Genomic DNA, 13,965 nt, shown 5'->3' with positions numbered 1-13,965 from the left:
CCTTTCTCTATTCATTTGTCTGCTGCTGCTGTGCTTGGGCATGCTCAATCCACTTTCCAAGTCAGCACTCAAGAAGGAAATTATGCACTTGGTGTCTTGTCTGAGAACCTTCTGAACTCACCTACTCACAGCTGGGCAGCAGGGCCATAATCTGTGCAACAGGGAAGTAGTAGGGACTGGCGCAGAGGGGAACAGTGCTTGACATCATAGGTGTATCTGTTCTCAGGGGTCTGTGAGAACCCCGTTTGTCTGTAGTCCAAGAAAGAGGCCCTGGTGACCAGGTACTTTTGCATTATGCATCAGTTCCACTCTCCTGAAGGATTTTATTCTAAGGAATACCTTAACCTATTTTTCTTGTCCTTACTGGTAGGAATGTGTACAGGTAGAAAATAATGTTATGTGGCTTTGTCCTTTGTGCAAAAACTCATGGTAATTTCCTCCTTCTCCTTGCACTACCATCCTTTGAAACCAAAACCAGTTGGGATTCACCATCTCAAACTGTTCATCTTAGACATACATATAATAAAGTCAATTGGGGGAATTATCTCCAAGGGATCTGTTCTCTTCCAAAGGTAGCTTTTGTAAAATATTGCATAAATCTGTGTGAATACTTAAACAGAAAGACTAAGGTCATTCCTTAATAAGGCCAGAAAGTTCAGGGATTTTCTGCCTCATTCTCTTCTAAGACTAAGCCTTCTCAAGGGTTCAGACCACTTCCTCTTCTCTGTTTTAAACAAATTTTAAAAGAAAATATTGTTAAATTTATTATATTAAAATTAGAATTTTACTCATCAAAATGTTTCACTAAGAGAATAAAAAGATAAACCATAGACTAAAAGACATATAACTGTAAAGGGTTCATAGCAGGATATATAAAGAACTTCTACAAATCAATAAGAATAAAACAGGCAAGCTCTTGCCTGCTCCCCCCCATTATCACCTCTTCTGTGGTTCTGGCTTCTTACAGGGAAGACTCTTGGAACTGATGAGTTTGGGTACCGCTGAGGATGGAGACTGGCACCCAGGTGTGTGCAAGCCTGTATGCCCATAGGGCCAGACTCAGCTTCACTGGAACAATATGTTTTCTAAGAAAAAAATGAGGAGATCTCAGGGGCAGAAACTATACTGGAGAAAAAAAAAAAATCCTGTGACCTAGACTTCTCACTAGAACTTTGAAACAGAGAGTGAAGAGTCTCAGGAATTGAATCAATGTTTACATTTACCCAATGAAAAATATATATATAATATAAACAGACTCAAATATGCCAAGAAAAAGACTAAGAATGTCAATGAGATTTAGAAAAAAAAAAGGAAACTATGTGTTGCTTACAAGAGTACAATCTTAAATGAAAGAATATATAAACGTGGGGCGCCTGGGTGGCTCAGTCGGTTAAGCGTCCGACTTCAGCTCAGGTCACGATCTCACGGTCCGTGAGTTCGAGCCTCTCGGCCCAGAGCCTGGAGCCTGCTTCCGATTCTGTGTCTCCCTCTCTCTCTGCTCCTCCCTGGTTCATGCTCTGTCTCTCTCTGTCTCAAAAATAAATAAATGTTAAAAAAAAAAAATTTTTTAAAAAAAGAATATATAAACGTAAATAAAAGGATAGTAAAAGAAATATACTAATACTAACCAAGAGAAAGTTTGGTTAAATAAATTTGTATATATCATATATATCATATTTGTATATATCATATTTGTAGTATATCATATTTACAAGATATTCCTTAATGCAAGAAGCATTACTGAAGATAGAGGGACAGTTCATATTTCTAAAAGAATCAATTCTAAATTTATATGCACCTGCTAACATCACTTCATAATATACAAACAAAAATTTCAGAATGAAAATAATTGGACTAATTTGCAATTGCAGAGATTTCTCTATAGATCATAGAATAAATAGACCAAAACATAATTAGATAGAACAGGCATTGGCAATCTGTGGCCCGCAGACTGGCCACTGGGTTTTGCAACTAGAGTTTTACAGGAACATAGCTGCACCCATTCATTTACATATTGTCTCTGGCTACTTTCATACTACAATGACAAAGGTGAGTAGTTGGTTTGGAGGCATTATGGCCTGGAAGCCTAATATATTTGCTATCTAGCCCTTTAAGATATAAGGAGCAAGTGAATATGAACAACAAGCTTGAACAAATTAATGTATTTAAGAAACTGTATCTCAAAATGATAGAAAGCCTAACCTTTTCAGGTGCACATGCAACATTTACCAGTTGCCAAGCTCTAATGCATGTCTTGATAGATAGATTTAAAAGAACTGAAATCCTGTATATGGAATTGAGGTAGAAATCACCTACAAGATGATATCTATAAAAGTCTCCAAATGTTTGGAAATTAAGTAGCTTACTTCTAAATAAATTATGAGTCAAAGAGTAATTACCATAAAAATTAGAAAATATTTTGAAAAAAATGATAATGAAAATATGACATATCCAAACTTCTGGGATGCAACTAAGCACTGCTTAGAGGCAAATGTATAGCTTCAAATGTATATGTTAAGAAAGAAGAATGGCTGAAAATCAGTGTGGTAAGTGTCCATTTCAAGAAGTTAGAAAATAAAACTCAAAGAAAGTAAAAGAAAGTAATAAAATAAGAGCATAAAACAATGAAGTAGAGAACAAATCAACAGTGGACAGAACCAACCAAATCACAAGTCAATTATTTGAAATGACTAGTATTATTTCTATACCTGTTTTTTAAAATATAATAAAGCAAGCCCATTGGAAAAAAAATAAGCAAGAGAGCTTAACAGACACTTTACCAAAGAAGGTATCCAAATGGTCCTAAAACCCAACCTTATCAGCTACCAAATTAAAACTATAAGGAGATTTCCCTACACGTACCAATTTCTGTAATTTGCGAAGACTGACAATGCAATTTCACACCTACTTATTATAAATCCAACTCCTAAATATATAATTGTCCTATTCATCCCAGGGAATACTCTACAACAATAAAAATGAACAAACCATTGCTGTACCTAGCAACATGGATAACTCTCACAAACACAATGTTAAGCAAAAGACACCAGACAAAGGGAATACATACTGTTTCGTTCCATTTATATGAAGTTTAAAAACAGGCAAAACTATTCTGCAATATTGGAAGTCAGGATAGTGGTAACTTTGAAGAGGAAAGGAAGTATATGGTTGTTTACCTGGTGAGGATTCATTCAGATACATATTTATGACTTGTGTTTTTTTCATATGTTTTTTTATGCTTCAATAAAAAGATTAATTTTTTGGGGGGCGCCTGGGTGGCGCAGTCGGTTAAGTGTCCGACTTCAGCCAGGTCACGATCTCGCGGTCTGTGAGTTCGAGCCCCGCGTCAGGCTCTGGGCTGATGGCTCGGAGCCTGGAGCCTGTTTCCGATTCTGTGTCTCCCTCTCTCTCTGCCCCTCCCCCGTTCATGCTCTGTCTCTCTCTGTCCCAAAAATAAATAAAAAACGTTGAAAAAAAAATTAAAAAAAAAAAAAAAAAGATTAATTTTTTTAAGTCAGAATATTTACAAATAGTATATAATACTTCTGCAGTTTATTTTTGTAATCAGAATGTTTTGTTCTATTATAAATCTCACCTTAACTTTTCTAAGGCAGTTTATAAAGAAGTCGATAGACAGTAGAGTTGCTAATAGGAATCGGATATTTACCTTGGTCTTCTGTGCAGCTCTTGACAATGTGTGCCCATAGCAATGGATGGACAGATGGAGGAGTGAATGGTTAGAAGGATGGAGGAGTGGTCACAGCATTTTTTCCAAGTCCCTCTATTAATTTTGGTGTAGAAAAAAGTGACATGGTAATTTCAAGAGCAAAAAACTCTCACTCCCACCCTCCTCCCAAAAAAGACAGAAAAAGTTTCTCTGATAGACAAAATCCACCCAGATCAACTAAGTCAGAGTTTCTAGGAGGGAGGTTTGAGCATTAGTATATATAATTTTAAAGTTCCCCTGGTGATTCTAATGTGTAGCCAGAGTTAAGAACCACTACCTGTAAGCAATTTCTAAATATGGTGCTTACATTTAATGATTTTAATACTTAACTATTTATGATATTAAACAATGTGGGAATTCACGGTGATACGTTTGAAGGAGGTTGTCGCACATTACTTGAACAGAGTACAGTTTGAACTTCAGAGAAGCATCGCATTTACTGATTGGTCTCTGTGTCTTCGACCTGTGACTGTCATCTGGTGGCAGTGTACTTGAATTCTAGGGCTGGTTTTCCTGTGAGGCTAATTAGACCCTTTGGAGAACTGAATTCTGTGAAACTGAAATCATAAGGTCACAGGTCTGCGCAAGTGTTAATGAATGATGTGCATGCTGCTGGAACTGCAAATCTGTTCCTTCGTGTTGTTTTCTGCTTCCACCTCTTATCATGTGATGACCTCAGCAACCAGACATTCAGAGCATTTCAAACTGTATGGTTACTAGGGTTTTTATGAGAATAAGATAAGTCTGAGAAGAGATGGTTACTGAAATATGTATGTCTCTTTCTCCTTGGCTCTGGTTTGTCCCACACCAACTTTGCTGGTGACTCAGAAATCCAGAGGATGATGACAACAAGCAGGAGCTGGGGACTGTGGTGAGATCTGAAGTCTAGGTGTTGGGAGAGATGCTGAAAAATCAACTCAAAAATTCCCAACATGGCAGTTTCTGTTGCAAGTTTTTGAGTGGCACACTAGAAGGTATATGAACCATGTTTCAGGATTTTTTTCTAGAAGCATATATTTTAACAATGAAAGGAACTTTTGAAATTGAATCCACTCACCTCATTTTTACAGATGAGCAAACTGGTGCCCAGAGAGGTTAAGTGACTAATCCAAACACACAGCTAGGAAAGGATAAAATCAGGACTAGATGCTACTTCTGACTCCCAGCTCTGAGCAATTGCCACTATAATATGCTATTTCTACTTTGTGTTTAAAGCTGTCCTCCCAATGTTTATGTTGCCCTAAATATCTTTCTCAATTCCATGAAGCATTTATTTCAATTGAGTCTTAAAAATAAAATTCTGTCTTAAAGCATTACTCCCTGCCATCCAACTATCCCTCACTCGTGCTGCGGAGTGTGAAGTCGCAGACAGGAAGGAGCAGGAGGCCGTCGGAGCAGGCAGGCACCTGATCATGGGCTGGGCGGAGCTCAGAAGGGGCGTGAAGAAATTCTGGTAGTTGTCTAAGTCGGAATGGTTGCGTGGAGGATTTGAAGGGGACGAAACTGGATGCAGAAAATTGAAGGCGGATGCAGCAGTCAAGATAATAATGAGATGAATGGAAGAATTTAGAGGTGACATTGACAAAACTTGACGGCGTATGAGGAGTAAGGGAAATGGGAGAGTCAAGGGTGGCCTGCTACCCCATAAAAGGTCACTAAGGGAAAATGAGAATGTTGAGGAAGGAAGGAAGAGAGGATAAGTTCACTCTGGGACATGTTGAACGTGACGTACAGATGCTTGGCAGGGTGTTGGACACACAGCAGCATGATGCTCAGAAGTAAGGTCTGGCTTACAGAGAGCAGCCTGAGTAGAAGTGCTTCAAGGAGGCAGGCCCACGGTGCCTGAAGTGGAATAAGAGGAGACAGGGTGGAGACACGGGTATCAGTACCCAATCCTTGATTTTGAGATCTTCTATGCTTAACCAGGAAGTTTGGACTTCACCTTTCAGGTTACAGGAGCCACTAAAGGATTTCAAGCAATGGAATAAGATAAACAAATTTGATTTTTAGAGATGAATTTAGTAGCCACGTGGAAGATGAACTGGAGAGAGGAGAGGGCAGAGACATATAGACAAATGAAAAGTTATTTGAGTAGAGAAGAATAAATAATGATTAGGGACTGAATGTGTTATAGCAGCAATAAAGTTGTCAGGGAGAAAAGGAGTTAAGTAATATACATAAGGATAATTCACAAATTCAAAAAATACATGTGGCAGAATAAAAAATATATAGTCCTATATGAGTACCTGCAGCCTTTGACCCTCCTCCAGTCTTCTAATCAAGGATTTGAGTCTGTGTTGAGAGAGTTTTGAGTGAGATAGTTCAGCTACCAAGCTGTGAAAGTGGTAGATTTTTTTGAGAAAATAGGTAAGTGAAGAGGCTTTTAGACCATTTGGTCATGTGTCACACTAGGTAATCACCCTTAAGTATTTGAGGGTAGACCACAGTAATGATTTCCATTACTTTTCCAATTGTTTTCTTAGTGAATGCTATATTGGCCAAAGATAGTGCTTCAGATGGGTCAGGTGCATCCAGGTTACATTTACACTAAGAGTAAGACTTGGCGATGAATCAAATGTGGAAGTCAATAAAAAGGGAGTCCAAGATGACTCCAGCAATGATGTCAGAAGTCTGGTGAGGTTTCCTACCAAAGAGACCTAGTGGCTCAGGAACAGGGAAATTACAGCACATTCCATTTTGATTACGTGCAGTTTGAATGTTTGAGGGATAGCCATGTGCAGAAGCCCAGCAGATAATTACTCCTCCATGACTGGAGTTCACGTGATAGCCCTGGGCTGGACATGGAAATCCGAGATTCACTGACATTTGTATGGATTTTGTGGCAATTGAATATACATTTAATATATAGTAATTAAATATAATGTTTACTATTATATTAATGACAAAGTATTAAATACAATATGTAATATATAATATTTAATTGCCATTATATATTGTATAGATATATAATGTACGTGGCTAAGGAAAATGAGAAGGTCAAGAATGGGACTGTGGGGAACGTACTTATGTAAGGGGTCGTCTGAGAAACAGAACTATCAGAAGAAGCTGAGTAGGCATAGCCAAATGTGTGGGAGAAAACCCAAGGAAAGCAGGTGTCACAGAGCCCAAGGGAGGAAAGTTTCAAGGCAGAGGGAGTGGTCGTCAGAGTCAAATGTCACAGAGAGGTAAAGTTAAGGATGAAGTCACTGGCTTTAGCAGTTAGGAGGCGACTTACCCTCAGCAAAGGCAACTTCAGGGGGATGGTGGGTAAAGAATCCTGATGGCAGTGGGGAGAGGAAAAAACAAATGAGGGATGAGAGCGGAATACTATTTTAAGAAGCTAGTTTGTGAAGGAGAGGGAGGATATAAATGACATCAAAGGAGCAAAATATAGGAAAAAGGGAGGCATTTTGTTGGGGCGTTTTTGTTTACTATTTATTTTGAAAGTGGTTGAGATTTTAGTATATTTATAAACCAAGAGTGTATAAAATTTATAGGACTGTTGAATTTTGTAGAAGCAGAGTCCAAGAGGAGGGAAGAAAGGATAGGATGTAGCACATCCATTCAGAGTTTGTACTTCTACTGAGACCAGAGTGATGAGGTAGAGGGTTACACATGACCAGAAGGTGGGTGGAAGGGTTGGGGTGAGCGAAGGGAGTTCATAACAGATGGCAATAAGGAGATAACAGGGAATGATATTCTGAAGTCCATAGTCCAAATGAATAATAGGGCATAATTTCCTTCAACAAACAAAGTGGGGGTTTTGCACGCCCACTGGGCTCTGTGCCAGGGGCTGGCTATCCTAATATGAAGAAGATGTCGTGTATCTCACAGTCCTCTCTGGTACCCACCTCAAAAACTACTTAGCTTTTGTCCCTTCCTGTCTTCCCACCTACCCTTCCTTCCAAACCCCCTTTCTTTTTTCTTCTGTTATTTTTTCTTCTTTTGTATGTATCTCTCCTCTCTCTTCTACCTTCTCCATGGGCCTCTCTCTTCCTCTTCTTTTCCCGCCTCCCTTATTTGCACACCCACCTCTCTTGACACCATCTGGTCTCTTTCTCTTCCCCCCTCCCTCAAACTAACCAAAACAGGGGAACAAAGTCAGCTTTTAGTTTTTATTTATCAAATAAACCTTTGTTTCCTGTGTTGAATTTTTTTAAACAAATAAGTTGAAATGTTTATACCTCTTTCTCTAGAGGTATACGAGAGTCTCAGTTAGCTTTGTTCTGTTGGTTAACGACTCTTGGTTAATTCAACCTCCCCCAGCCTCTGACAGGACCCATGGGGAAGGAAGCAAAATGTTTCATCTGCAACAGACACGATGTTTATTTTACACACACTGTTGACTCTATGAGAAAGAGAGGACTTAAATGTGATAGTCTTAAAGAAAACAATGTTTTGGAAGTTTGTATGTGATTATACTGGTAAAGAAAACATAAAGGACAAGGGGAAAAAATCATATCGATGCCCATACTTTCAGAGTATAAAAAAGAAATTCCTGGCCAAAGAATACTGGTTGCATCTGGAAATCTCATGCTGTCTGTTGCTAGCCAAGAAAATCAGTGTCGTTTTCCTTCCCCTGACCTGGCAACGAACAGAATTGAAGGCCCCATGTTGCCCTGGTAATAGCAGATGACACAACACTACCCAGCCACGCACGGCACCAGGGTCCTGACTCTGGTTGTGGAATCTCAGGATCAAACACACAACTAGATTTGGCTTCGTTAGCTGACTTAGAGCCACAAGTTTTCCACTGTGCTTCAGCAGAATGAATCCTTGACACTGATAATATCTGTTGAGAGTAAATACATACACATTGCACCCATTGTTAAATTCTGAGCCCAGTCTGCCAACAGCCTAAAATCGTTGGTCGTTAAATTTAGAAACAGTGCTCAAGTTTTATGACTTCTAAACAACACCTCCAATTATAAACCTCTTGTTAAATGTCTTGACATGTCCTTTATAAAGGAATCTTTAATAAGGTTTTTAAAACTGTTTTACTTTTTTAAAAGGAAAACTAGCAGTGGGAAGAAAGACTTGTTAGAAAGCACCGAGGGATGAAGCTGGGAAGGGCCCCAGAAGAAGTTCAGGCTCAGGTTCCCCAAAATTCAGGCCAAACAAAGTAATTATTTCCATAGGCATGACATCATGGGTATATAGAGACATAAAATTGATCCCTCCCCAGTTTGATCATTCTTGAGAGTTGAAACCAAGTCCCCATGCAGTTTACTTGGTCAGTTTGACAGGACTAGAATTCCTTTCACAAAGAGTAAGGCTCTCCTTGCATCTAGTTTAGGGTGGTTTTCTTTTACATAAATATTTTTTGCTTGCTAACTTAGCTTTTTCTCTCACTTTTCCCCCTTTTCTTTCTCCCACTTACATTTCTCAGGACAAATGTTGCCTTTCACTTCACTGCCAGCCCCTCTCAACCTCAGGTAAGTGAAGCATTTCAAGGTTATCATGATTCTACCTACTGACATTACCCAACAAACCCATGGTAATAGGCAGAGTCAGCATGTGGCATTGCCCTTGACCTTTCACAATTTGAGATATATTTGTATTTCTGGAATGTCGTTCATATTACTGGGACTTTAGACACAACATTCGATCTTATCCCCTTAACTGGCGTGAAATGAGAGGCGTGCCATTTGTTTTCAGATGTTCCTTGGCTCAACTGTTAGCAAACTGTGCATCTATTATGCACCAAGGACAGTACTAGACTGAACTAGGTGCTGCGGATATGATATGAAGAAGATGGAGATATAACTCCTGCCCTCATGAACCTTATTATCAAAATGGGGAGGGACAGGGAGTGGAAGGCCAAACACAAAACAGGTACACAAATAATTAATCAACTGAGAAATACAATAAAAATGGGACATACTTTAATTTCTAGAGTGTTATGGTATAATAGTTTCTCCTGTCATAAAGAGAGAACAGGAATGCTGACATTAGAAGAATTAGATATTTGTGTTGTGCCCTCCATTAAACCATAATCATAAGCAGAATAAATACACGAAAAAACATACATGAAAACTTTAAGCTGCTTTTCCATGGACACTTCTAGCTACCTTTTTATTTTTTCACAGCCTCTGAAAGAGTTAAGTCTATGCAATAGCAGGCTTATCACAGATTTATTTAATGTCCCGATATTTATTGTAAATCTTCTATAGGCTGTAATACAGCTTAGGTCATAAATGGCTACTTAATTTTTGCGTTGAATGTATTAAAACTGGAATTAACACAATACATGGATACTGTTTAAATCTATTACAAACACTTATGTGTTAGTAAATATTTAACAACCAGTTCCCAGAGAGAAACCCCTGATTTGTAGCATTTGCCCATTTCTGTGGTGTAAATACCTCCATTATGGCCAGTCTTAAGCTGCCAACATGATGCCCTTGAATACAGAGTTGGGATGAGATGTGCACAATCAGCCCCCCAAACCTGTGTGGGCCAACTCCCATGCATCTTTTAAGACTTCAATTTCCCATCAGTGAAGGCCTCCACAGTGCATATATACTGCCACCCAGTGACAAAAGAGGACTACAGGCCCACATGAATTGCCCTCAACATTTATTGGCCACTTAATTCATGAAATATGTGAAAACACTAGTTGCTAGGTGCAATGGGAGATATCTGAAAAGAGAGGAAAAACTTACATCCCAACCACACAAAGAATATAGTGTAATAGTGCTGTATGGAGATATACTAAATATGGTAACTAACTGAATGCTGAAATGCACTCTCAGTTTGTAGAAAATCAGTGATGAGGGACGCCTGGGTGGCTCAGTGGGTTAAGCGTCCAACTTTGGCTCTGGTCATGATCTCACGATTCACGAGTTTGAGCCCCACATTGGGCTCTGTGCTGACAACTCAGAGCCTGGAGCCTGCTTCAGATTCTGTATCTCCTTCTCTGTCTGTCCCTCCCCCACTCGCTCTCTGTCTCTCTGTCTCAAAAATAAATCAACATTAAAATTTTTTTTAAAAAAGAAAATCAGTGAGGATTATATATTATAGCTTTCTCTCATTTTAAAAAAGGTATGTAAATATGAAATTCTAAGTAGTTTGTATATAAATCTCAAACTAGAGTAAAACATACTTAGAACTAAAAAACAAAATAGAAATTATTTGATGTCTATGAAAGTTTTACTTTACTATTAACTGTTCCCATTTTGACGTAGATTTTATATCCCCTTCAACTGTAGGAAAGATTTTCTATTTATATAAAACCACCCAAATGACTGCACATTCTTACAGAACCTTGATTATCAGATAGAAGCAGGTTACAGAAACTGGGTGGGTAATGAAGACCCAAGATGGTGATTTGTGGCCTAAATTCCAGCCATTGCTTTGGGTACTTGTCATTTGCTTCTTTCTGATTAAAGTAGATTCTCGAGGCAAGGGTCAAAAGTATTTATTTGGGGTTTATGGTAATTTAGAGATAAAGAAGACTGATAATATTTTGGCAAAAAGAGAAAGCTTCAGTAGATGTCTGATTTTTGCACAAAACCAACTCCTATAATAAAAAGAAATAGATATGATACTCATTATTGCTAACAGTAATCATAACAATGCTCTTAGGTTACAAAGTTTGGCTTCCCTAGGAACCAAGAACACCTCTTGGGAATTCCAGACCATTCGCCTTTGGATAGACCTCTGTCTTACATGTATTGAATCAGGGTCCAAGATGAAAGGTCAAAATGAAGTGGGTTCTTAGAAGTGTTGCCATCTGTGACAAGGTGTGAACAGACTTCCAAACAGCAATGTTAATGACATTCCTTAATCTTGAGGTTATTTTTTTCCCCATCAGAAGTCTTTGGATTATTGAAAAATATTCTATTTTTACTCTCTGATTCTCAGAATAAGGTTAGTAAAGAGGATGTTAGAATTCAAAATTAAGTTTTTACATGTTTTGCCTCTCCTTTAAACTGATAGATTTGTGGCGCCTGGGTGGCTCAGTCGGTTGAGCCTCCAACTTCGGCTCAGGTCATGGTCTCAAGGTTCGTAAGTCTGAGCCCCACATCAGGTTCTGTGCTGTCAACACAAAGCCTGCTTCGGATCCTTTGCCCCCCACCCCCACCCCAGCTCTACTTCCCGCCCCTCAGCTCTCTTTTTTCTTCTTCTCTCTCAAAAACAAATAAACATTAAAAAAAAAAAAAAACCCGATAGATTTATTAGAGTCTTAGGATATTGAGCTTGTTTTAGTTGGTATCCTCAAAATCTTAATCAGATATTTAATGTTAAGCTTCTCAACCAGCTGCCACATTTATAATTATTGACAAAAGTCCCCTTTCTTCATTTATTAGCAATATGTTTAAAACTCAACGTTAATAAACGGTGGATTCATAATCTAATCTAGGTAAATGGTATAACTTCTGATTTCCTGATTCTTACGATATCTGAGAAATACTTTTAAACAATATCTCAGCCTGCTCAAAATTGTGAACATATTTCAGGGAATAGATGTAGCCCTTGATCTTTGAATGGAAATATTGTCTCTCTATATTCCAGCCAGGAAACAGATTCTTTAGCAAGAAGTCTAGGGGCCCAGTGGGCCTGGTAGTAATTCTCGCCTATAGGAAGGTGGTTAAGAATCTTGAAGAACCACTTATCTGCTTTTCAAAGTGGAATTTCCTATTTCAAAATGATCCCATGGAAGTAAATCTTGGCTCAGATTACATCTTGAATATCCCTAGTTCAAAGGGTTGGAGGGATTTTCTTAAGCAGAAACTGGAATGAAGTATACCCAAGTTTAGTTGGGAAACAAATGCTAGCAAATGAAATGACATTGTCTGAAATGGCTACCTTGTTTTGTTCACTGCTTATCCCTAATAATCTGGCACAGAACCCAGAGCCCTGCACAGAGCAGTTGCTCAGTATGTATGAGATGAATGGCTGATGGAATGAATGGAGATTTACATCTGAGCTTTGTGCCTTGTACTAGAAAGGAAACAATCCTATTCATGTAAATCTAGTTTTGAGTTCATAACTGTAAACGTTACTTAGTATTAACAAATCATGTCTTTCTTTTTTCTTATTCTCAGTATTTTCTATACAAATTCCCTGATGATGTGGACTCAGTTATTATTAAAGTCAGGTCTGAAATGGCTTATCCATGTTCTGTTGTCTCAGTCCAGAATATCATGGTGAGTCTTAATAACTTGTCAGTTTTTCAATATGGAGCATTATGTTGTCACAGGGTAAATGAAAGAGAAGGGTGGGGACTATGTTGTCCTCTTACTATGTATCTCCTGCAAAACTGTTAAATAATAAAAACAGTATCTTGTGCACACAAGTGGATTGTCTGTTTGGAGACATTGATTTGGGGAGATAGAGAATAGTTGACTCCTCACCAAAATAAGCAATGGAAAGAAGGGAGGGAGGATTATGACAAAGAATAAGGAAGACCAAATTGTGGGCTGCACAAGAAATATCGAAACCTATCATTTATTCTGTTTTAAAAGTCTTACTCTAACAATGGGCCCTTTTCTGCCTCAAATGTGTTAATAAAAAATGGGAAAGGTGTTATATACTTGAAGACCATCTTTTCAGTTCTTTTTGATATAAAGTGACCTTTAGAGGGCTTTAGAAGGCAAGGCACTAAGCTTTAGGAGGACTGTTTCATGACTTTCCTCAGAGAAAACTTTTCATGCTTTCTGGCTTAGTAAGGAACCCCTTGCTCTGTGATCCTCTGGGTAGAATGTGTGTTGTGTGTAGTATGGCTTTAGTGATGCTTTCCTTTTTATCCTTCATGCATGTTGTAGTGCCCAGTGTATGATCTCGACCACAATGTGGAATTTAATGGTGTCTATCAGTCCATGACCAAGAAAGCTGCCATTACACTGCAGGTGAGACATCACTTTGGTGGTCACTATTGTCAAAGACAATGCACAGTTTATAGTCAGGTTACCTGCTGGACGAGCATTCAAAACGCATTGTCATTCACTGTGTCCTTGGATCTCTTTCCTTTATGATTGGCTTTAAAACAAGGATTCCTTCTCCTGAAATCAAAGACCATGCCGTGGTGGACAATAGTGCTCTGCCAGGGACCCCATTCTCCTTAGGGGGTCTTGGGAACCCATGATGCAGTGGGACATATATCTGACAGATTGCTTAGAGAGGTAAGGTGAGATGCCAGTGTACTTATTGGGAGATGCTAATTTAGTGTAAAGTTTATCTGATACATTTAAGACAATTAAACATATTCTAATACTCTGTATACCTGTAACAGT

General features: G+C 38.6%; 1 protein-coding gene across 5 annotated transcripts in view; it reads left to right on the top strand.

Annotated features, from left to right (window-relative positions):
* The window catches only part of SIDT1 (SID1 transmembrane family member 1), a 116,942-nt gene that overhangs the window by 43,428 nt on the left and 59,549 nt on the right, over window positions 1–13,965 (top strand). For 4 of the 5 annotated variants that reach the window (XM_058731380.1, XM_058731383.1, XM_058731379.1 and 1 more), the window contains 3 exons: window positions 9,117–9,162; window positions 12,778–12,879; window positions 13,498–13,581. In XM_058731380.1, the coding sequence (XP_058587363.1) occupies window positions 9,117–9,162; window positions 12,778–12,879; window positions 13,498–13,581 (232 nt within the window). The remainder of the gene's footprint in view (window positions 1–9,116; window positions 9,163–12,777; window positions 12,880–13,497; window positions 13,582–13,965) is intronic. The other variant, XM_058731384.1, reaches the window with a different exon arrangement.

This window comes from Neofelis nebulosa, chromosome 5, assembly GCF_028018385.1.
Source record: "Neofelis nebulosa isolate mNeoNeb1 chromosome 5, mNeoNeb1.pri, whole genome shotgun sequence".
Classification (NCBI taxonomy): Eukaryota; Metazoa; Chordata; class Mammalia; order Carnivora; family Felidae; genus Neofelis; species Neofelis nebulosa.
This window is presented reverse-complemented; position numbering and strand designations above follow the sequence as displayed.